This window comes from Centropristis striata, chromosome 8 (assembly GCF_030273125.1).
Source record: "Centropristis striata isolate RG_2023a ecotype Rhode Island chromosome 8, C.striata_1.0, whole genome shotgun sequence".
Lineage (NCBI taxonomy): Eukaryota > Metazoa > Chordata > Actinopteri > Perciformes > Serranidae > Centropristis > Centropristis striata.
The window spans coordinates 1,303,430-1,328,801 of record NC_081524.1 but is presented as its reverse complement, the minus strand read 5'-3'; the positions used below and the strand labels follow the sequence as shown (position 1 = coordinate 1,328,801).

At 38.4% G+C, this 25,372-nt stretch overlaps 2 protein-coding genes across 2 annotated transcripts in view; one reads left to right on the top strand and one right to left on the bottom strand.

The window, feature by feature from the left end:
• Window positions 1-11,689, bottom strand: part of atp2c1 (ATPase secretory pathway Ca2+ transporting 1) — a 45,572-nt gene extending 33,883 nt beyond the window's left edge. The window contains exon 1 of the mRNA XM_059338911.1: window positions 11,436-11,689. Coding sequence (XP_059194894.1) covers window positions 11,436-11,459 — 24 coding nt within the window. The 5' untranslated portion in view covers window positions 11,460-11,689. The remainder of the gene's footprint in view (window positions 1-11,435) is intronic.
• A 1,171-nt stretch (window positions 11,690-12,860) lies between these two features.
• The window catches only part of pik3r4 (phosphoinositide-3-kinase, regulatory subunit 4), a 39,992-nt gene continuing 27,480 nt past the window's right edge, over window positions 12,861-25,372 (top strand). The window contains exons 1-11 of the mRNA XM_059338909.1: window positions 12,861-13,103; window positions 14,786-14,974; window positions 15,683-16,226; window positions 16,423-16,556; window positions 17,253-17,469; window positions 18,063-18,458; window positions 19,443-19,577; window positions 20,149-20,370; window positions 21,597-21,770; window positions 23,289-23,434; window positions 24,349-24,552. Coding sequence (XP_059194892.1) covers window positions 14,801-14,974; window positions 15,683-16,226; window positions 16,423-16,556; window positions 17,253-17,469; window positions 18,063-18,458; window positions 19,443-19,577; window positions 20,149-20,370; window positions 21,597-21,770; window positions 23,289-23,434; window positions 24,349-24,552 — 2,346 coding nt within the window. The 5' untranslated portion in view covers window positions 12,861-13,103; window positions 14,786-14,800. The remainder of the gene's footprint in view (window positions 13,104-14,785; window positions 14,975-15,682; window positions 16,227-16,422; window positions 16,557-17,252; window positions 17,470-18,062; window positions 18,459-19,442; window positions 19,578-20,148; window positions 20,371-21,596; window positions 21,771-23,288; window positions 23,435-24,348; window positions 24,553-25,372) is intronic.

Sequence of the window (25,372 nt, the reverse complement as noted above, 5' to 3'; positions counted from 1 at the left end):
TTAAAAAGTGGGCGATAATTTCCAGTTTGTTTGTGTTCTTGTATGCATCATTGGACTGAATCCATGTCCTCCCATGTTTAAATATACCAGAGACAAAAGAGCAGCAGAGTGACGTTAGGGCCGGGTGTCGCCTGACGCAGCAAACTAAACACTAAGAACCACAACAGGCAGAGTGGGAACACTGGTTTAACAGGACCAATGGCGTCCTCGCCTCTCGCCCCGTCACAGAGATCAGAGAATGAATGAATGAATGAATCAGTCCAACCTTCTACAGAGGAGAGGGAAAATATGCATTTTGGATTTGAAGTAATTATCCAGTTAACCTTATATATAATAGATAAATCTCTATAATCTCTATGAAGTCCTGCAGCTCTGTGGAATCAATCAGAACAACTCAAACAGAATGTGTGTGTGTGCAGAATAACAGTTAGAATGACAGAAACCAGAAAAAAAGTTGAATTATTTTCAAAAAATGCGAATGAAATGGAATTTATATCTAAAACACTTTTCCAAGTGCCCACACGTGACATGAATGTTATTAAAAAATGACTAAAAAATGTAACGTAATACCACCAAAGAACACACAAAAATTCCTTAAAAAGATCCAAAATGACAAAAACCAAATATGTAAAGTGACCAAAAAGAAAAGGTACAAAAAAATGACCAAAAAATAACATGAAATAAAGGATTTTTTAAATTTATTAAAATCACCAAAACACTATGTTAAATTACCAAAAAATACACAAAATTAGTTAGAATGACGTAAACCAGAAAAAAAGTTGAATTTCTGATAAATTACTTTTCAAAAATTGGAATAAAATGGAATTTTTATATAAACATTTTTCCAAGTGTCCTGAATGTTGTTGTCCTGAAACACAGAATTATCAAAAAGCAACTAAATCTTCAAAAGAATCGCAAAAAAAATCTCAAAATTACAAAAAAAAAATACTAAAAGGAGACACAAAATTACCAAAAAACATGTAACCCCCCCAGTTTTCTCCACATATTGTACATATTGAAGTATCATCATGTTTCTGATGTCTGATATCTACGGTAAACTGTGTATTTTGGTGATATTTTTAAAGAAAACACTTTCTACAAACCACTATTTAGTCAACAATTTACCTTGACTTTCTACAATAAGGTGGATAAAACCTGTAATGAGAACATTGTTAAAAATGGTCCGAAATTTTACTTTAAAGCTTCATTTGGTCACTTTTTATAACGGAAACTTTCACAACTTCAAGGTTCAAGGCCTGTTGGAGGGTTCAAACTCTCATATAATGCCTGTTTTCATAGTTTCTTCAGGGTTCAGAGGGTTAAATGACTCAAATAACTGATGAATGATCACATTTCTTTTCGTTTAATGGAGGAAGCAGCCGAGTGAACGAGCCTGAGAACAGACAGGATGCTGCCACACACACACACACACACACACACACACACACACACGCGGTCAGGAATATGACTCAGTTATTATTGGACGTCTGTGTGCAAAAATGTAATTTAAAAAAGCAGCGAAACTTCTGTGAAAACTGTGAAAAGTTATTTAGTTGTGACGTTTTTTCCCCCATAAATTTCAGATTTTATTTTTCCCTCGTACTTTTGTGAGGTTTTTTTCTCATAAATTTAAGGTTTTTTTTTCTTGGATATTTGTCCCTATTTCCGAGAAATTTGTGGGGTTTTTTCCCACGATAAATTTTAGATTTTTCTCAGAAATTTAAGATTTTTTTTTCCGGATATTTGTCACTTTTTTTCTCGTAAATTTGATGATTATTCTCTCGGATATTTGTCACATTCTCCTCAGAAGTTTGTGTATTTTTTCCAGGTAAATTTGTGATTATTGTCAGAAATGTGTAACTTTTTTCTGTCCTCCTTCAGCAGGTAGACAACCAGAGCAAACACTCCTCCTCCTCCTCCTCCTCCTCCTCCTCCTCCTCCTCCTCCTCCTCCTCCTCCTCCTCCTCCTCCTCCGTCCAGTCTCAGGATTAAATGACACCATGTTTGTTTTATTTTTTATAATATGATTCATATCCTGAGCAGCGCCTCATATCCTGGTCCTGGTCTCATTATTCACCAGAAGCTGATTTCAGGTGTCTCTGTGTCCCACTGCCCAGGAAACAACAGCAGAGCCCCCGCCAAAATAAAACACACAATGATGCTGAGTCACACTGATAAAACCAGAAGAATCACTCAAGAAATCATTAATAACCACACAGCTGATTAAACTCAGCTATCAGGCTCCTGTTAATGGTTAAATCATGAATTATGAAGTATTAAATATGTCAAGATAATCACACACATCAAACGCTACTAAAGGTGAAGAAAAAAACTGTTTATATTTTAATATAAACAAGAGAAAAGAAAAAAAAAATCACAGATTTACTGGGAAAAAAAATACAAATTCCCGAGAAATATCACAAACTTCTGAGAAAAGTGACAAATATACGAGAAAAAAAAATCAAATATCCAAGAAAAAAAGTTACATATTTTAGGAAAAAAAATCTCTAAATTTATGACAAAAAGGTCACAAATTTCCAAGAAAAAAATGACAAATATTCAAGAAAAAAGTGACAAATATTCAAGAAAAAAGTGACAAATATCCGAGATTAAACTCACAAATGTCCGAGAAAAAAGTTACACATTTGAAAAAATAAAATCTCAAATTTGTGAGAAAAAAATCACAAATTTCTGTAAAAAAAGTGACAAACTTACGAGAAAAAAGTGACAAAGTACGAGAAAAAAAGTGACAAATATTCAAGAAAAAAGTGACAAATATCCAAGAAAAAAGTGACACATTTGAGAAAAACAAATCTCAAATATGTGAGAAAAAACGTCCAAATTTATGGGGAAAAAGTTTCAAATTTACCAGGAATTTTTTATTGACTTTTTGTGAAAAAAACCCTCAAATTTATGAGAAGAAAAACTCACAAATATACTAGAAAAAAACCTACAAAAGTGTCAGTCTTTCCCTCACAGACTCAGAGTTCACATAGAGAAACCAAACCAGAGACTCTGAGTCGTCTCTCCTTCAGTCTGAACATCAAACGGATCACGTTACAGACTCCAGCTTCACATCATGAAGCTCTGATGGGAACTTCATTTTCTCTGACTGTTCCAACCAGATACAAAAAAAAAACACACACTAAACTAATTTACACAAAGATTCATAGAGTTCATCATCTGTAGAAAAAACGGAGCTACAAGAAACAAGTAAATTCAGAATTTAACTGAATCTGGAAGATTTCACATCACAGCAAAATCTCACAGGGAGGAGAGTGTGTGTGTGTGTGTGTGTGTGTGTGTGTGAGGATGATGATGTTAATGTGTGAACACTGAACACACACACAGTCTGTGAGTGTGAAATGTGGAGCAGCTTCATGTTCTCAGTTTATTTTCTCTGGTTTCTGTTTCTACGTCGACTCACATCGTCACCGCAGGAGATGAAGAGTTCTGATATTACAAAGAGTTCAGGGTTTATCTGATATTATAAAGAGTTCAGGGTTTATCTGATATTATAAAGAGTTCAGGGTTTTATCTGATATTATAAAGAGTTCAGGGTTTATCTGATATTATAAAGAGTTCAGGGTTTTATCTGATATTATAAAGAGTTCAGGGTTTTATCTGATATTATAAAGAGTTCAGGGTTTATCTGATATTATAAAGAGTTCAGGGTTTATCTGATATTATAAAGAGTTCAGGGTTTATCTGATATTATAAAGAGTTCAGGGTTTTATCTGATATTATAAAGAGTTCAGGGTTTATCTGATATTATAAAGAGTTCAGGGTTGATCTGATATTATAAAGAGTTCAGGGTTTTATCTGATATTATAAAGAGTTCAGGGTTTATCTGATATTATAAAGAGTTCAGGGTTGATCTGATATTATAAAGAGTTCAGGGTTTTATCTGATATTATAAAGAGTTCAGGGTTTTATCTGATATTATAAAGAGTTCAGGGTTTATCTGATATTATAAAGAGTTCAGGGTTTTATCTGATATTATAAAGAGTTCAGGGTTTTATCTGATATTATAAAGAGTTCAGGGTTTATCTGATATTTTAAAGGAGTTCAGGGTTTATCTGATATTACAAAGGAGTTCAGGGTTTTACCTGATATTTTAAAGGCCGAGAGGCTGAATGAAAGTAAAACCAGGCTGGAAACAGCACAGCTAAATGATTTCTCACAGCTTGAAGGTGTTTTTGTTTATTTGCTGCTTTTTTTAAATTTAATTTTTGCACAAAGAAACCTGTAGTGTGTGTGCATAAAATCAGAAATTTACTAGAAAAAAGTTACAAAAATCCAAGAAAAAAAATCAGAAATTTACGTGAAAAAAAAGACAAATATCCAAGAAAAGGATAACAAATTTATGAGAAAAAAAGTTACAAATTTACGACAAATATCACAAATTTAGTGGGAATAAAATCACAAACTTCAGAAAAAAAATTGACAAATATACAAGAAAAAAAAAATCACAAATTTACCAGGGGAAAAAGTGACAAACATCAGAGAAAAAAAACAAAACAAAAAAATTTACGTGACAAAAGTTACAAATTTATGAGAAATATGACAAATTTACTGGGAGAAAAAGTGACAAATATTCAAGAAAAAAAATCCTGAATTTACCGGGGAAAATAATCACAAATTTACGAGAATGATGTGACAAATATCCGAGAGAAAAATCAAAAATTTATGAGAAAAATGCTCACAAAAATCGTAACAACTAAATGACTTTTCACAGTTTTCACAGAAGTTTTGCAGTTTTTTTAAATTAAATTTTTGCACACAGACGTCCAATAATAACCGAGTCATATTCCTGACCGTGTGTGTGTGTGTGTGTGTGTGAGAGTGTGTGTGTGTGTGTGTGTGTGTGTGTGTGTGTGTATGTGTGTGTGTGTGTGTATAGAGTCCTGCCACCTCAATGGTCAATATTTGATCAAGCTGTCATTGTTTTATTTCAGTGTCTTTAGTGTTTCAGAGCTTATTGCCGGATCAGTTTCCTGGTTAATAAAATACCAGAACTCACTCCCAGGTTTATTAATAAATCTCTAATCACTTAAACACAAATATTCAGACAGCAAGCTAATCATTTTTCAGCTTTTCAGTAAGTTCAGAATCAAGTTCATGTTCTCTGTAAGCTGAAATCTGTCTGATGGTGCCCAGTCCAAACCCTGAGGTGTCCCAGCAGAGATCAGCTGATCTCACGCTTCACGTTCAGGTATTTAAGTTGTTGTTGGTGAATTCTCAAAGACAAAAGGCAGATAAATCCTTCGTATAACAGACACAGTAACAGGCGGCTCCCTTCACTGAGTCATATTAATATTTTAAATAGAGGTTAAAATGTTGTGCAGCAGGTTCTGAGGGATCAGTCCGGTTGAACCTTTGTACAGCGTTTTGTTCTCCACGGACAAAAGAAACTTTTCATTCATGCTAATATTTATAGACGAGTCCTCTCTTACAAACGTTTGATTCAATAAGCACAAATACTGCGCTGAGTTTGGGAACACAGAAAAAAGTTATAAATGAATAGGAAAAAAACCCTCACAAAAGTACGAGGGGGGGAGGGGGTTATCATAAATTTACGGAAAAATAAACTCACAAATATACGACAAAAAAACCCAAACATACAGAGTTACACATTATGAGAAAGAAATATCGAATTTATGAGAAAATTTACAAATTTTCAAGAAAAAGTATGAAAATTTACTGGGGGGAAAAAATCACAAATTTACGAGACACGAACATTTTCCGGAGTTTAATTTTTTTAATTTTTTTTTTTAATCACAAATTTGTGAGAAAAAAATGAAGAAAATTTTCCCAAAGGAAAAAAAAAATCACAAATTTACGCGAAAATAGTGACAAGTATCTGAGAAAAAAAAGTTACAAATTTACGAGGAAAAAACCCTCATAATAGTATGGGGGGGGGGTCATAAATTAACGGGTAAATAAACGAGAAGAAGAAAAAACATACAGAGTTACACATTAATGAGAACGAAGTATCTAATTCATGAGAAAATTTACAAATTTTCAAGAAGAAGTACGAAAATTTACCGGGCAAAAAAAATCACAAATTTACGAGAAAAAATTTAAACTTCAACTTAAATAATTCACTCCGTCAATATGAGACTGTCTCCATGTATGTGCGTGATGTAAAAGGTGTTGCGGGGCGTTCAGGGTCACATAGGACATGATAAACCTTCAGCTATAAGAGGAATTATAAAGGTGTGACTGGTCCAACAGGTTCAACAGGAGCAGAAGAATCAGGAACATGTGGATCAACAGCCAACAGATGATGTCAGGACAGAAAACAGATTGACTGTTTATATTAGTGGGAGGAGTTTTACTTTGTTTCTTTACTGTGACAGTTTCAGACGTCTCAAACAATCTCAACTCTGCATTAAAGGGACCAAACTGACCCAATGAACCTTAATGACAACATTCATAAGCATAAAGCCTCCTTCGTCTTAATAACAGCATCATGTCAGTCTGATGGCGTTTAGAAGAAAGCTGCAAACTCGATCATCTATAACGTTAACGATCAATCAATCGATTCATGGCTGCATGCATGCATGGGCAAAATATAAGAAATATCTAATTTATGAGATAATGTACACATTTTCAAGAAAAGGTAAGAAAATTTACCAGGGGAAAAAAAAATCACAAATTTGCGAGAAAATAGTGACAGGTATCTGAGAAAAAAAGTTACAAATTTACGAGAAAAAAAAACTCACAAAAGTACAAAAAACATACAGAGTTACACATTTATGAGAAAGAAAAAACTAATTCATTAGAAAATTTACAAATTTTCAAGAAAAAGTTCGACAATTTACTGGGGAAAAAAAAAATCACAATTTTCCGAGAAAAAAAGTAAGAACATTTTCGGGGAAAAAAAAAATCACAAATTTACGAGAAAAAAAGGAAGAAAATTTTCGGGGGAAAAAAAAAACCACAAATTTGCGAGAAAAAAGGAAGAACATTTTCGGGAAAAAAAAAAAAAATCACAAATTTACGAGAAAAAAAGTAAGAAAATTCTCGGGAAAAAAAATAATCACAAATTTGCGAGAAATTAGTGACAGGTATCTGAGAAAAAAAGTTACAAATTGAACCGGCGACCCTCTTGCTGTGAGGCGAGAAAGCTAACCACAACACCACCGTGTATGTATATATATATATATATATATATATATATACATACATACATACATATATATAAAATTTCTAATATATATATACATACATATATATATATATATATATATCAGTGTTTCCCCTAGATTTTTTTCCAGCACGGTGCTGTGTGTCCGTGGCCACGAGAAGTGTTACCAACTCCTCAGGAAGGAAACTAGCTTTTGGCTCCAAAAAGTTGCTAAAAGTCGCGAAATGACGTCATCGCTTAATTTGCATAATTGACCATGCGCATGTAGTTGTAATGGAGAGAGAGAGAGGAGAGAGGAATAAGGTTGTGGAGACCAAAAGAGAGTAAAAACACCCTAAATATGTTTAGAACTGATAGTGAACTGTCTCCTGTCACAACTCCTCCTCATTCATCCTCCTCAGCACTAAAGGCTGCAGACCAAGAAGACACTCGGACTGGAAACCAGACAGCCAAACTTCACACAACATATTTAACATATTTTTTATAGAAATGTCACTTTATGGAGCTTTGATTAAAAAAAAGGGTTCTCCTGTTACATACAGTATTTATGTTCACTTAAACAAACAATAAAACTACTTGTGACATGTCATATTTTTATTTGACTTTGACTGAACATTAGGGTGATTCTCATCAACATTCCTTTGACTCTTTATAACAAATTCAATCTAAAGTCACTGTTATTATAATATGAATTTATAATCTATTTAAAGAATTTTAAGGTATTTTCTGACATTTTTAGAGACACTGTGAGCAACAAATTTAATTACCGTAAAACACATTTTTAAATTAAAAAAACAACAAAAGGTTTTTTTTCTTTGGCCATCAATTAAATATGTTCAAGGGTAGCTGGTATCACCAACATGTATTTTATTAAAATATACACATATTTTAATGCAAACAATTCTATCATTACCGTAACATTTAACCATTTTATATCATCAATTTTCAGTCAGATTTTGTTCTTTATACATTGTTAAAAACCATTATGTTTGATTATATTGTGTTAAATTAAACATTTTTAAACAAATGTATATTTATTTTTATAAAGTTTATTAAATATTTATTGTATATAAGTGTGGGCAAACCATGACATTTTTATCTGGACGCATTACAGTAATGAAATTGTGAATCCAAAATATGTTTTAAAAATATAAAAATATTATTTTAACACAAAACAATGAATTGTGCCTCATTATGGCTATATTGTTCATTCATATAAAGTGAAATATATTTAGTTTAATAAAGTATGTCCTTATAATCTACACAGACAGAAATCTCAATTTGAGATAAAAATATCAGGATATATGTCGTATATCGATATTCAGCCTGAATATATCAGGATATGATTTTTAGTCCATATCGTTAAAAAATTGCACTGAGATAAATATTAAAATTCATATGATAAGTAATATATAAACAGCTAAATGGCTGTTTGGGAGGTTTTTTCTGGCTGGAGTTTTTTTTCCCTTGCAGCATTATTTTAAACTCTGAAAACACATAAAAGCCGTTTTAAAAGCACGTTCAGCTTCGTTGTAATGCCAGTCTGTGTCTCTATTATTCTCATATAATTGTATTTTTTTTAACGTACCGGCTGGTTGCTGTTAGCAGCGTCTCCTCTCTCATCCTGATCAGATCCAACATGTTTCCTCCCTGAAACTGATCTCAGCTTCTGCACTAACTCCATTTATCCTCCAAACTCTCTGGAGCTCTTCAACCCACGGAGACTTCTCTCACTCTGACACACTGACTGGCTCCAGCTGCTACTGGAGAGACTGACTGTGTGTGTGTGTGTGTGTGTGTGTGTGTGTGTGTGTGTGTGAGCCCCGCCTCCCTCAGAGATCAGCTGACTGAGTGAAGGAGCTCCTCCACTGGCCAACATGGTGATGACTAATGTAAACAAACAGGCATGTAAACAACTACATATCAAGTCCAGAAAAAAAAAACATCTTGTCTTTTAAAAAGTTATGAGACACATTTTTCTCATACATTTGACAAATTTTTTTCTCATAAATTTGACATTTTTCTCATAAATTTGACTTTTTTTCTCATAAATTTGACACATTTTTCTCATAAATTTGACACATTTTTCTCATAAATTTGACACTTTTTTCTCATGAATTTGACGATTTTTTCTCATAAATTTGACAAATTTTTCTCATATATTTGACAATTTTTTCTCATTAATTTGACAATTTTTTCTCATTAATTTGACAATTTTTTCTCATTAATTTGACAATTTTTCCTCATAAATTTGACATTTTTCTCATAAATTTGACACATTTTTCTCATATATTTGATATTTTTTCTCATATATTTGATACATTTTTCTCATAAATTTGACGATTTTTTCTCATAAATTTGACACATTTTTCTCATATATTTGACAATTTTTTCTCATAAATTTGACAATTTATTCTCATAAATTTGACACATTTTTTCTCATAAATTTGACACATTTTTCTCATAAATTTGACACATTTTTCTGATATATTTGACAATTTTTTCTCATAAATTTTACACTTTTTTCTCATAAAATTGACACTTTTTTTCTCATAAATTTGACAATTTTTTCTCATAAATTTGACAAATTTTACTCATAAATTTGACAATTTTTTCTCATACACGTATAACTTTTTATCATAAATGTGTCACTTTTTTTCTCGGAAATGTGTTACTTTTCCCGGTAAACTTGTGATTTTTCTTGTAAATTTGTAACATAAATAAGTTTTTTTTCTCCTCATAAATGTGTCACTTTTTCTCTGATATTTGTCACTTTTTTCTCAGAACTTTTCTCGTAAATGTATACATTTATATCTCAGAAATTTGTGTGTGCCCCCCCCCCCCCCCCACTGTTTTCTTGTAAATTTGTGATTTTTTTCTCTCTGATATTTGTCAGTTTTTCTCTCGTAAATGTGTATTTTTTTTCCAGGTAAATTTGTGAGTTTTCTCAGAAAAGTGTTACTTATTTCTCGGAAAAAATGAAGAATTCACTTGTAATCAGAGCTCTGACATTGACTGAAGTTATTGTTGCTGAAATAATCCTACTGATAATATATAACCTTCACACACACACACACACACACACACACACACACATTGTTAAGTCTGTCATGTGATGTTATTATGAATGTAAGTTGTCTGAGTGGAAACTATTTCTAACCCTCAATTTAAAAGAAAAAGAATAATAAAAAAACAAGTACAACAACGTAGACTAGTGGAGAATGTGCCAATATATAATAATAATAATAATAATATATTTTTTATTTCATATAATTACTTTACTTTGTATTGTTGGTAACTGTCTGAAGTATTCATCTGTAATCAGAGCTCTGACTTTAACTGAAGTTATTGTTGCTGAAATAATCTTGCTGATAATATATAACCTTCACACACACACACACACACACACACACACACACACACACACACATTGTTAAGTCTGTCATGTGATGTTATTATGAATGTAAGTTGTCTGACTATTTCTAACCCTTAATTAAAATAATAATAATATTAATAATTTAAAAAAAAACCTAGATTAGTGGAGAATTACCGTGATATAATATAATAATAATAATAATAATAATAACAATAAAAAATAAAAAACGTAGATTAGTGGAGAATGTGCCATCATATTATAATAATTTTCTTACAATTATTCTACTTTGTATTGTTGCTAACTGAATGAAGAATTCACTTGTAATAATAGAAAATAATTTTAAAAAGTAGATTAGTGGAGAATGTGGCATGATATAATAATAATAATAATAATAATAACATTTTCTTCATACAATTATTTTACTTTGTATTGTTGCTGATATAATCCTACTGACAATATATAACCTTCACACACACACACACACACACACACACACACACACACACACTGTTCTGTCCCTGTTAGCCACCGTTAGCTCATTAGCTCCGGCTCCGGTGTGTCTCTGCTCCGGTGACCGAGCCTTGATGCCTCCACCTCGGCCAACAACACCAGCAGCCCCCGCTGCCTGGAGCTCCGTCCGGGCTACCCGCCATACTGTCTAGTCACCAGCTAGCACTGAAAGCTAACCCTTAGCATCCCCCCGGGGCCAGCAGCGGGCTGACGCCGAGCCCGGAGCTCCTCTCCGGGGGAAGCCACCGACCTGCCGCCGCCGGGCAGCCTCCGCGGCGGGGCTCCGCTCCGGAGCTACCGCCGGTTATAACGGCTCTATTCCACCAGTCATAGCCGGTATTCAGCCCTTTAACGGCTCGGTATCCCACCAGGAGGAGAGAGGGATGGTTAACTTACCAACAGCTCCCGTTTCTTCAGCATCTTCCGTTAAATCTCACCGAGGAGAGATTTACCGACACAACACCGTCCACCATGACAGCAGCGGCCGCTTCCGGTCACACCACCACAATAAAAGAGTCCACCATGACAGCAGCGGCCGCTTCCGGTCACACCACCACAATAAAAGAGTCCACCATGACAGCAGCGGCCGCTTCCGGTCACACCACCACAATAAAAGAGTCCACCATGACAGCAGCGGCCGCTTCCGGTCACACCACCACAATAAAAGAGTCCACCATGACAGCTAACGGCCGCTTCCGGTCACACCACCACAATAAGAGTCAACCATGACAGCTAACGGCCGCTTCCGGTCACACCACCACAATAAGAGAGAAGACTGCCAACATATGTACTGCGTTTAATGTCTTTAACATGTAATCTTGCGTCTGTTTATTTAATGATTTAGTTATTTGGGTTTTTTTCATTCTTTTCCATTTAATTATTCTTCTATTTTATTTTAATTATTTTTTAAATATTATTTACTATTTTATTTTTAGCATTGTTTATCTTTCTGTAACTCGTTTCTTCCTCTTTGTAACTGTGCATTGTATTGCTGTTTGATATGAATAATTAAAAAAATTAAAAATTAAAACACAATAAGAGAGTCCACAATGACATCAGCAGCTTTTCTTATTATTTTATTGTGTCTTTTTTGGTGACTTTGTGTCTGTTTTGGTAATTTTGTGTCTTTTGTTGGTAATTTTATGTCTTTTTGGTGATTTTGTGTCTTTTTTGGTCATTTTACATATTTTTATATTTTTCATTTTCAATCTTTTTTGGTCATTTGTGTCCTATTTTGGTAATTTTATGTCTTTTGTTTAGTAATTTTGTGTTTTATTTTGGTAGTGTTGTGTCTTTTTGTGATTTTGTACCTTTTTGTTGGTAATTTTGTGTCTTTTTTTTGGTGATTTTGTGTCTTTTTTTGTGATTTTGTTTCTTCTAGTTGGTCATTTTGTGTATTTTTTGTGTCTTTTTTGGTCTTTTGTGTCCTTTCTTGGTAATTGTATGTCTTTTGTTTGATAATTTTGTTTCTTTTTGTTGGAAATGTGGTCTTATTTTAGTAAATGATGTGTCTTTTTGTTGGTAATTTAGTCTTTTTTGGTAATTTTGTGTCTTTTTTATTTGTAATTCTTTGTCTCTTTGGTCATTCTGTGTCTTTTTTTTTTAATCATATTGTGTCTTTAATAATCATGCATCGACCTGCCAGCTCAGTCGTTATTATAATTTAATCAACATTAACTTCATATTCAGAACAATCGCTTTCTCCCCTCACTATAGACCATCTGTGGTCCCTGCAGTTCCTCCGGTCGGCCTGCTGGGGGCGCTGCTGCTCAGACTCCGCTCCTTTTGACCCGGATCAACAACACCAGCTGCTATGCTAGGCTGCTAGGCTAGCTCCGTGACCCAGCTGCTGCTGCTCTCCGGTTATTATTGATCATCTTCCCGGGTTCTGTCCGGTAACGGCTCGGTACGGAGGCCGGGAGGCGACATGAGGACGGTTATTATTGAAGCGCGTTCTGGCTGAACGTCAGTGACCGTTAGCATTAACTTGCTAGCTGGCTAGCTGCTACAGCATCATCATCATCATCATCAAAACAACAACAACAGGAGTGAAGACAACAGCTGGTAACAACAAGCACACACAGCTTCTCTATCTGTCTCACCACAGACACGAAGAGTTTGTTTTAGTGTCGCTGACAGAAAAGACTTTCTGATAAAGAAGCTGTTAGCTCACATGCTAACTGAGCTAGCTGTGTGTTAGCTCACATGCTAACATGCTAACTGTGTTGGATCATGTGACGCTGCTTCACAGGCTGATTATTACTCACATTATTACTCTTTTACTCTTCTTCTACACCCGTTTGGAAAGTTAATTCTGGCAGTAGGAATTAATTGGATCCTCCTTGTTTTTTCTTTTTACCCTTTTTGTTTATGTTTGGCTCTTGAATATTTCATTATGTAAAGAGGAGAGGTACAACTCCTTTTTCTTTATTTTTTATTTTTTCTTTTTTTCCCCCACATATTTCTTATCTGTAGTAATAAACTAAATTGCTTGTGTAATTACTGTTATTTTTTACTATTTAATTATATTCGTTATATTTAAAAAAATATATATATTACTATTATTATTATTATTACTATTATTATTTATTTATTATTATTATGTTTTTATTTATGTTTTTATTTTTATTTATTATTATTATTATTACTATTATTATTTATTTTTTATTATTATGTTTTTATGTATTTTTTATTTATTATTATTATTATTATTATTATTACTATTACTATTATTTATTTATTATTATTATGTTTTTATTTATTTATTTATTTTTATTTTTTATTATTATTATTATTATTATTATTATTATTATAATTATATATTCATTTGTTATTTCATATTCATATATATATTTATATATTATATAGATTCTTGTTAGTTGTTCTTCTCACATGCTGCCCACAGTGGTGTCTGATATGCTGTACAGTTGGATGTGGCTGTGTGTGGTTTGAAAGGAGAAGAAAATAATAAAAATTTGATCACAAAAATAATTACTCTTTTACTGCCACTAACACGAGAAAAACACTCTCTTACAGGGAGAGTTCTGCTTTAAAATGCCACTTCAGTAAAGTCCTTTGGTTCTAGATCAATCCTACTGTCTGTAAAGATGATATTTAAGCATTCAGAACCTTTATTTGAGCTTATTTAAACATCTCATTAACCCTCCTGTGGTCCTGGGCTCATTTTTGACCACAAATAATTTCCATCATGTCATTAATAAAAGTTAACTTTCATAGAATTGCTTGAAAGTTTTAAATTTCATCTTTCTTCATAGATTTTTACGGGTTTTATACATTTTTCAGGGGTCAACAAGGACCCCATGACATCAGACTGGTTTTAGGACACGCAGAAAAAAATATTAACAACTTTTTTTTTCATCTTTCAAGGCAACTCATGACCAACACATTGATGTATAATGTTCATATATTTTCATTATTATTATACTGTGTAAGACCACTTTGATAGTCATTGTTCCATTGTACTTGTATAATCTCTTTCCACAGGCCTGTCTAGATATCAGCTCTTACATTAAACTCTTATCAGATATTTTGTTGTTTTGTTATTATATTTGTCCAAACAAATGCACCTTTAGTTGAACCAGATATTAAAATGAACAAGAAATTGAAAGAAAACTGGTCTAATCATTTTTTCCATGACTGTATACAAGAAAGAAAATAAATAGAACTATGTGATATATGTGATATGAAGCTGTAACTGATGTTTCCTCTATCTGTATCTGTAACAGAGCAGTGGAGGCGTGATGGGGAACCAGCTGGCGGGCATCGCCCCGTCTCAGATCCTGTCTGTTGACAGCTACTTCTCTGACATCCACGACCACGAGTACGACAAGAGCCTGGGCAGCACGCGCTTCTTCAAGGTGGCCCGGGCCAAGCACCGCGAGGGCCTGGTGGTGGTCAAGGTCTTCGCCATCCAGGTACGGCTGGCCCACACGCCCTACAGAACACCACGCTGGTTCAGGGGCTTTCTGCCATAACGATGTTACAAAATACTGAAAAATATACAGAAAATAGGATTGTTTTGCACATTTTAAATATATTGTTTTGCACATTTAAAATACATTGTTTTGGACATTTTAATGTATTCGTTTGCACATTTTAAATACATTGTTTTGCACATTTTAATACATTGTTTTGCACATTTTAAATACATTGTTTTGCACATTTTAATACATTGTTTTGCACATTTTAAATACATTGTTTTGCACATTTTAAATATATTGTTTTGCACGTTTAAAATACATTGTTTTGGACATTTTAATGTATTAGTTTGCACATTTTAAATACATTGTTTTGCACATTTTAATACATTGTTTTGCACATTTTAATACATTGTTTTGCACATTTTAAATACATTGTTTTGCACATTTAAAATACATTGTTTTGGACATTTTAATGTATTCATTTGCACATTTTAAATACATTGTTTTGCACATTTTAATACATTGTTTTGCACATTTTAAATATATTGTTTTGGACATTTTAATGTATTAGTTTGCAAATTTTAAATACATTGTTTTGCATTTTTTTTTACTCATGAATTTATTTACCGGTGTAATGGTGAACGATATGATATGGCACACCCCTGAACCTGAATCTGAACCTGAACCTGAATGCTCCTCCAGGACCCGTCTCTGCCTCTGACCAGCTACAAGCAGGAGCTGGAGGAGCTGAAGATCCGCCTCCACTCCTGTCAGAACTGCCTTCCCTTCCAGAAGACGTCTCTGACGGAGAAGGCGGCCATCTTGTTCCGGCAGTATGTCCGGGACAACTTGTACGACCGCATCAGCACGCGGCCCTTCCTCAACAACGTGGAGAAGCGCTGGCTCGCCTTCCAGATCCTCAACGCCGTGGACCAGGCGCACAAGGCCGGCGTCCGCCACGGAGACATCAAGACGGAGAACGTGATGGTGACCAGCTGGAACTGGGTGCTGCTCACCGACTTCGCCAGCTTCAAGCCCACCTACCTGCCCGAGGACAACCCCGCAGACTTCAACTACTTCTTCGACACGTCGCGGCGGAGGACCTGCTACATCGCTCCGGAGAGGTTCGTGGACGGCAGCATGTTCACCACGGAGAGCGACCAGAACACGCCGCTGGTGGACCTGACCAACAACAACCAGAGGAGCAGAGGGGAGCTCCGCCAGGCCATGGACATCTTCTCTGCAGGTCAACTAATAAATAAATAACAAACATCTGAAGAAATAACAAATCTACATCTGTCATCTGAAACCATCATCAGCTCTCAGAGTGTTGTTCATATGTGATGATCAGTTTGACTGCAGCTCTTTAAAGGACTCTAACGGTGTGTGTGTGTGTGTGTGTGTGTGTGTGTGTGTGTGTGTGTGTGTGTGTGTGTGTTCAGGCTGTGTGATCGCGGAGCTCTTCACGGAGGGCGTCCCTCTCTTCGATCTGTCCCAGCTGCTGGCGTACCGGAAGGGACACTTCCAGACGGAGCACGTCCTCCTGAAGATCGAGGACCGCAGCGTCCGCGAGCTGGTGAGGAGCACAACTCATTATTATATATTATTATTATTATTATTATAAGGGCCTCGGGGCAATCTCCCCAGCACTGGTCCCATACAGCAATAGCTGTAGGGACCAGTGCTGCACTACTGTTATACTGTGGATTTCTTCTTCTTCCTCTTCCGGACGCAATTTCGTCCCGCTACTAGTCCTACAACTTAAAGAGTTGCAGGACAAATTATATATCAAAACGTGTGGTTTGATCGGGATCGGTGTGCTATTACTTTTCTCAACAGAATATGAATTTTTCGCAACGTAAGTCGCAAAAAACTGCCCAAAATTTTGCATTGAAATGAATGGGACGGCCGACAAAAAAATTGCGAAAAAAGAACAATAATTGGAGATTTTTAAACGTCTACTTCTCCGGCATAATTTCACCTAGAGACTCCATTTAAACTTTAAACAGTAGACACAAGTCTTGTGTATCGGTGTATTAATCCACGTTTCGATAGGTCATATAGTTTTTTATCAATCCCTGTTCAATGACCATGATCATTTTTGGAGAAATTCTGAGATTATAATGGGTGTGTATTGCACGGAATGTTCGTGTCAGAGTGTGTGACGTCATCTGAGGACGCTCAAAGTGAAGTTGGTTCACTGATGGGAGTTACGGTTTGGACTAAAATGCTTCCTGTCTGAGGGGAACTTTGGTCTGTTTTTGCCTCCCAGGTGGCTCAGATGGTGCAGAGGGAGCCTGAGAAGCGTCTGACGGCGGAGGAGTACCTGAAGCAGCAGAGAGGGAAAGCCTTCCCCGACATCTTCTACACCTTCCTGCAGCCCTACATGGCTCAGTTCGCCAAGGAAACCTTCCAGTCGGCCGACGAGCGCGTCCTCGTAATCCGCAAAGACCTCGACAACATCCTGCACAACCTGCGGGGAGGAGGAGGTGAGTCCTGGAGGAGGTGCACAGGTAGAGACCTCTTATCAGGGTCTGTGTGTTAAACAACCTGCGGGGAGGAGGTGAAGACTGGTTTTATACATTTACAATATTTTACTGGATCATTATTATTATTATTATTATTATTGATGCATTAATGTAAAAATAATTTCCTGTTGTCAAAGTGGAATCACTTTAACTACTTTATATATTCATTTAGGAGGGTTTATCACTTTAAAATCATCATGTTTTTAATGTTAAATCTCCTCCTCCTCCTCCTCTTCATCTTCCTCCTCCTCTCTCGCTTCTCCCTCCCCCTCCACTTTCTCCTCCTCCTCCTCCTCCTCTTCTTCATCATCCTCCTCCTCCTTGTCCTCTTCTTCTTTATCATCATCCTCCTCCTCTATCTGCTCCTCCATTTCTACCTCCTCCTCTTAATTATCCTTCTTCTTGTACACTTCTCCTTAATCTCCTCCTCCTCCTCTTCATTCATCCTCCTCTTCTACATCCTCTACGTTCTCCTCCTCCTCCTCCTCCTCCTCCTCCTCCTCTACATCCTCCTCCTCTTCTTCTTAAACAACAACCTCTTCCTCCTCCTCCAGGCTCCTCCTCCTCCTCCTCGTCTCAGGAGGGAGGTGACGTGGTGCTGAGCTCCAGGGAGGAGCAGGGCCTCCTGGTGCTGGTGTCGGTCATCACCTCCTGCCTCCAGACGCTCCACTCCTGCGACTCCAAGCTGGCCTCCCTGGAGCTGGTGCTCCACCTGGCTCCTCGTCTGGGCGTGGACCTCCTTCTGGACCGCATCACTCCGTACCTCCTCCACTTCTGCAACGACCCGGTTCCTCGTGTGCGGGCCCAGGCGGTGAGGACCCTGGCCAAGGTTCTGGCTCTGGTGAAGGAGGTGCCGAGGAACGACGTGAACATCTACCCTGAGTACGTCCTGCCAGGCATCGCTCACCTGGCCCAGGACGACGCCACCATCGTCAGGCTCGCATACGCAGGTCAGACACGTTATCTTTTACATTTAAATCAGCTTTCTTTAACTTTCAGAACACAATCTGACTCATGCTGGTTACACATCTAACATCTAAGAGGTAAAATGAGGAGAACATCTAGTCCTGTATTATATTCTAAATATATTTGACCGTATCTCCGGTTTTCTATCATCATCAAACACAAACTGGCCTCATGAAGGGTTTTTCCACCAGAGCAGGTTCCTGGCTGGGGCCCCATTGCGAATGGTTCTTTGGTTTTCCACCACCAAAGAACCGGCTCCCGGCCGGGAAAACTGGTTCCACAGCGGCACCAACTCTCTGCTGGTCTCGAACCGTGAACCGCTAGCCAGGGGCTGGGGGCGGAGCTATCAGACCTCTTTTCTCTTGCCTTCAATTAAAGCCTTCTTCTTTTAAATTAATTTAACTCTCTTAATTTGCCTTTTTTTTCTTGTTGGTTTTTTTCCGTGACTGACTTTTTTTTCTCATTTTGATTTTTTTTTTCTCATTTTGATTTTTTTCCGTGACTCACTTTTTTCTCATTTTGATTTTTTTTCCTAATTTTTCTATTTTTTTTCGTGAATTTGACTTTTTTTTCTCATTTTTAATTTTTTTCATGAATTTGAATTTTTTTCTCATTTTGATTTTTTTTTCGTGAATTTGACTTTTTTTCTCATTTTTAATTTTTTCTCGTGAATTTGACTTTTTTTTGTGATTTTGACCTTTTTCGAAGATGCGCCACCAAAACCACCCACAGCGGACGATGGCTAGCCTGCTAACATTAGCGGGCAAGCGTTAGCTTACAACAAAGTCCAACATTAACATGTTAGTTCGTCCCTTTAAAGTCTTTTATACGGCCGTTTGTATCTGCCTTTAAGTTAAAGTCTCAGTGGAGCTGTAATTCTCTCTGTAATCCTCTCTCCCCTCCTCCTCCTCCTCCTCCTCTCTCTCCTCTGCTCCTCCTCCTCCTCTGCTCCTCCTCCTGGTGTGTAGAGAACATAGCTCACCTGGCGGAGAGCGCTCTGCGTTTCCTGGAGTTGGTTCAGGAGAACAACGTGAACACGGAGCAGGAGCTGAACGGAGAAGAGACGGAGGAAACACTGCACCCCAACGAGAACTACGACTCAGGTACACACACACACACACACACACACACACACACTCAGAGACACACACACACACACACGAGCTGACGTGGTCCTGTTGTGAGTGTTTTGTTTGTGTGTGACCGTGCCACTGTAAGTGTTTGGTGTATCCGTGTCTGTGTGTGTGTGTGTGTGTGTTGTAGAGCTGCAGGCCCTCCATGAGATGGTGCAGCAGAAGGTGGTGACCCTGCTGTGTGTCTGTGTAGTGTGTATATAGTGTGTAACTCTGTGTGTGTGTGTTGTAGAGCTGCAGGCGCTCCATGAGATGGTGCAGCAGAAGGTGGTGACCCTGCTGTGTGTCTGTGTAGTGTGTATATAGTGTGTAACTCTGTGTGTGTGTGTTGTAGAGCTGCAGGCGCTCCATGAGATGGTGCAGCAGAAGGTGGTGACCCTGCTGTGTGTCTGTGTAGTGTGTATATAGTGTGTAACCCTGTGTGTGTGTGTGTTGTAGAGCTGCAGGCGCTCCATGAGATGGTGCAGCAGAAGGTGGTGACCCTGCTGTGTGTCTGTGTAGTGTGTATATAGTGTGTAACCCTGTGTGTGTGTGTGTTTAGAGCTGCAGGCCCTCCATGAGATGGTGCAGCAGAAGGTGGTGACCCTGCTCAGCGACTCTGAGAACATCGTCAAACAGTCCCTGATGGAGAACGGCATCACGAGGCTCTGCGTGTTCTTCGGCCGGCAGAAGGCCAACGACGTGCTGCTGTCTCACATGATCACCTTCCTCAACGACAAGAACGACTGGCACCTCCGGGGAGCCTTCTTCGACAGCATCGTCGGTACGAACACCAGAGAACCTCACAGTCTCAACATGGAGTCATTAAAGACACAGAGCATCACTTCAGTAATCAGATCTAACCAGAGCTGGAGGAAGTAATCAGATTACTGTAAAACCTCACTGTGAGATTACTAAAAGTAAAAGTCCTGCATTAAAAACTGACTCAAGTGTCAGAAGTACTTGTTTTATATATTCACAATATTTTGCTGGATTATTATTATTGATGCATTTATGTAAAAATCATTTTAACTGTTTTATGTTTACTGTTATGAGGTTTTATCACTTTAAATTCATCATGTTTTTCATGTTAAATCTCCTCGTCCTCCTCTTCTTCATCCTCTTGCTCCTCCTCTCTCTCCTCCTCCTTTTCTTCATCCTCTTGCTCCTGTCCCTCCTCTCTCTCTCCTCATCTCTCTCTCCTCATCTCTCTCTCTCCTCCTCTTCTTCTTCATCATCTTGCTCCTCCTCTCTCTCCTCCTCCTCTTCTTCTTCATCATCTTGCTCCTGTCCCTCCTCTCTCTCTCTCCTCATCTCTCTCTCCTCATCTCTCTCTCTCCTCCTCTTCTTCTTCATCCTCTTGCTCCTCCTCTCTCTCTCCTCCTCTTCTTCTTCATGCTCTTGCTCCTCCTCTCTCTCTCCTCCTCTTCTTCTTCATCATCTTGCTCCTCCTCTCTCTCTCCTCCTCTTCTTCATCCTCTTGCTCCTCCTCTCTCTCTCCTCTTCTTCTTCATCCTCTTGCTCCTCCTCTCTCTCTCCTCCTCTTCTTCTTCATCATCTTGCTCCTCCTCTCTCTCCTCCTCCTCCTCTTCTTCTTCATCCTCTTGCTCCCGTCCCTCCTCTCTTTCTCTCCTCCTCTCTCTCTCTCTCCTCCTCTTCTTCTTCACCATCTTGCTCCTCCTCTCTCTCCTCCTCCTCCTCTTCTTCTTCATCCTCTTGCTCCCGTCCCTCCTCTCTCTCTCTCCTCCTCTCTCTCTCTCTCCTCCTCTTCTTCTTCACCATCTTGCTCCTCCTCTCTCTCTTCTCTTCTTCATCATCTTGCTCCTCCTCTCTCTCCTCCTCCTCTTCTTCTTCACCATCTTGCTCCTCCTCTCTCTCTTCTCTTCTTCATCATCTTGCTCCTCCTCTCTCTCCTCCTCCTCTTCTTCTTCACCATCTTGCTCCTCCTCTCTCTCTCCTCCTCCTCTCCTCCTCCTCCTCCTCCTCCTCCACCTCCTCCTCCTCCTGCAGGAGTAGCAGCGTACGTGGGCTGGCAGAGCTCCTCCATCCTGAAGCCTCTCCTCCAGCAGGGTCTGAGTGACACGGAGGAGTTTGTGATCTATAAAGCTCTGAACTCTCTGACCTGCATGTGTCAGCTGGGTCTGCTGCAGAAACCGCACATCTACGAGTTCGTCAGCGACATCGGTGAGATCACACACAGCACATAAATAATACATTATATATATAATATAATATATGGAGAATATAATATAAAACAAGATAAAACTTTAAAAAAATTACAATAAATACCATCAGTTGAGAAAATAAACACAAAGAAGAAAATAAATTATGTAAATTTAAAATAAATTAAGTGTGTGTTTGTCTGTCTGAAAGTAGTTTTTTTTTTTATAACTTGTCAGTTTGTGTCGTCCACCAATCAGAGCAGAGCAATCAACTGAAATCAGCTGCTCCTGTGAAGCCACTGTCAGGGAGCGACAAATGGCAAAAAGTTCTCCTCTAACAGAAAGTATTTTTGTCCAAACCGTAGCTCCTATCATTGATCACACTTCACTTTGAGCATCCTCAGTTCTTCCTGAACGTCTACATATGTGTTTTGTGAAGAAAAATGAAGAAATAGCTCTGCTTTCCTCCAGAAATGTTCCCTACTTTTCCCCATGGAGGTCTATGAGGCTGTGGGTGGTGTTGGTGTATCATTTGTGGTCCTACGCCCAAACTATAACTCTGACAGCTTTACCACACCAATGTGAGGGAGAAGACACATTTTACTACGTTTCTATGGATACATTATTTCTGTAGAGTGGCATTTGCGGTTTCCAAATTAAATTTTTGACAAATTTTTCTCTCCCTCTGTACTCTAGCGATGATATCCTCACTCTAGCCTCTCTATAGGGTAACATTGGCAGGATTTTTTGTCGTGTTTTTACCGAATAATTTGAAAACCGTTTGCAGAAACCCTTAGAAAAGTCACAGCACACTTGTCATGGGCGGGCCGGTTGATTTGATACCTTTCTAGTGTATATGCGACCAAAACTCCGGGAGGAATAGTCGACCGAAAAAAACACGGAAGAAACGGAAGAATAATAATATGAAGAAAAATAAATGGTCCCGGTGAATAGTAGTTAGGGTGCTTTTGCAAGCAAGCACACAAAATAGACCCAGTGAATAGTAGTTAGTGTGCTTTTGCAAGCAAGCACACAAAATAGACCCAGTGAATAGTAGTTAGTGTGCTTTTGCAAGCAAGCACACAAAATAAGAATAATAAAAATTGGCCCGGTGAATAGTAGTTAGTGTGCTTTTGCAAGCAAGCACACAAAATAGACCCAGTGAATAGTAGTTAGCGTGCTTTTGCAAGCAAGCACACAAAATAGACCCAGTGAATAGTAGTTAGTGTGCTTTTGCAAGCAAGCACACAAAAAAAGAATAATAAAAATAGGCCTGGTGAATAGTAGTTAGTGTGCTTTTGCAAGCAAGCACACAAAATAAGAATAATAAAAATTGGCCCGGTGAATAGTAGTTAGTGTGCTTTTGCAAGCAAGCACACAAAATAAGAATAATAAAAATAGTCCTGGTGAATAGTAGTTAGTGTGCTTTTGCAAGCAAGTTCACAAAATAATAATTATCATAATGCATAATAAAATATAAAACAATTCCACCCAGTCCCCCCAGCAGCTCTAACTGGTTTGTCCTCCCTGGTTGCCGTAGCTCCGTTCCTGTGCCATCCCAACCTGTGGATCCGTTACGGAGCCGTCGGCTTCATCACCGTCATCGCTCAGCACCTCAACGTGGCCGACGTCTACTGCAAGCTGATGCCCCACCTCAACCCCTTCATCACCCAGCCCATCATACAGGTCAGTCTGCTCCTCCTCCTCCTCCTCCTGCTCCTGCTCCTGCTCCTGCTCCTGCTCCTGCTCCTGCTCCTGCTCCTCCTCAACTACAGTTGTTCCGATTCCAATACCAGTATCGGAAATGGCTCCCATACTGCCGTAAATGCTGCATCGGAATCCGCGAGTACTGGAGTCCAGGCACCGATCCGATACCACGTAATTTATTAAATGGGCTCTTAAAACAGTGGCGCTGTGCTGCAACCTGAACGAGGAGGAAGTGATTACGTAACAGACACAACAGACACACACGTGTGTCAGAGCAGGTTGACGCGAGGCTACGAGCTAAGCTAAGTAGCACTAGCATGTCGGCGGTGTGGCGATATTTCACACTGGAATCTCCCACCAGCAGATGGCGCTGGGGACGCAAAGTGATCCTGATCCACCCCCACCGCCACTTTCAGCGACAAACATCCCTGGTAAACCAGAGGATTAATGTTCTGCTAGTTAGATTATTTACATTGCAGCACAGTCAGGCGGCTAATGGTGCGTTCAAGGTCTACACGACTGTCAGAATTTTCGACATTGTTCCGAGCTCCAAGTTACGACTTTCAAGTTCTGACTTCGAGTGTTAGACCCGCCTTCAAAATAAAAGCAAACACATGTAGCTTTCAAAATAAGAGCACATGGATGTGTTAGCAGAGTCCACCACAGAATTTACAAGAAGACTGTCAAAATAAGAGCCTTAAATAAAACATAGAAAAAAACCTTATTCTCCTTTACAATAATTCTCTAAAATATGTAATGATTGAGATGGAATATCCTCCTCCTCCTGACCCCTCCTGACCTGTCTCCTCCTCCTGACCCCTCCTGACCTGTCTCCTCCTCCTGACCTGTCTCCTCCTCCTCCTGACCTGTCTCCTCCTCTGTCTCCTCCTCAGATCGATAAGGAGCTGGTGCTGCTGAGCGTGCTGAAGGAGCCGGTGAGTCGCTCCATCTTTGACTACGCTCTGCGCTCCAAAGACATCGGCAGCTTGTTCCGCCACCTGCTGCTGCGCCAGAAGAAACGCGCCGGTTCGATCCCCGAGTGTCCCACGCCAGAGGACCCGGCCATCGCTCAGCTGCTCAAGAAGCTGCTGTCTCAGGTCAGAACAACAACACCACAACAACAACACAACAACAACACCACAACAACACCACAATAACACCACAATAACACCACAACAACACCACAACAACACCACAACAACACCACAACAGAACAACAACACCAGAGTAACACCACAATAACACCACAACAACACCAGAGTAACACCACAACAACACCAGAGTAACACCACAATAACACCACAATAACACCACAACAACACCACAATAACACCACAACAACACCACAACACCACCACCAGAGTAACACCACAACAACACCACAACAACACCACAACAACACCAGAGTAACACCACAATAACACCACAACAACACCACAATAACACCAGAGTAACACCACAACAACACCAGAGTAACACCACAACAACACCACAACACCAGAGTAACACCACAACAACGCCAGAGTAACACCACAACAACACCAGAGTAACACCACAACAACGCCAGAGTAACACCACAACAACACCAGAGTAACACCACAACAACGCCAGAGTAACACCACAACAACACCAGAGTAACACCACAACAACACCACAACAACACCACCAGAGTAACACCACAACAACACCACAATAACACCACATCAACACCACCAGAACAACACAACAACAACAACACATCAACACCAAAACAACACCACATCAACACCACAACAACAAAAACAACAACACCACCACAACAACCGTCTTTGTTTATTTTATTCCCTAATTTAACATCACAGGATATTAAAGATATTGTGCTGTCAGGTTGCCAGGCAGAAAGTCTGAGAATCAGATGAATTATGTGGAAAAGGTTTT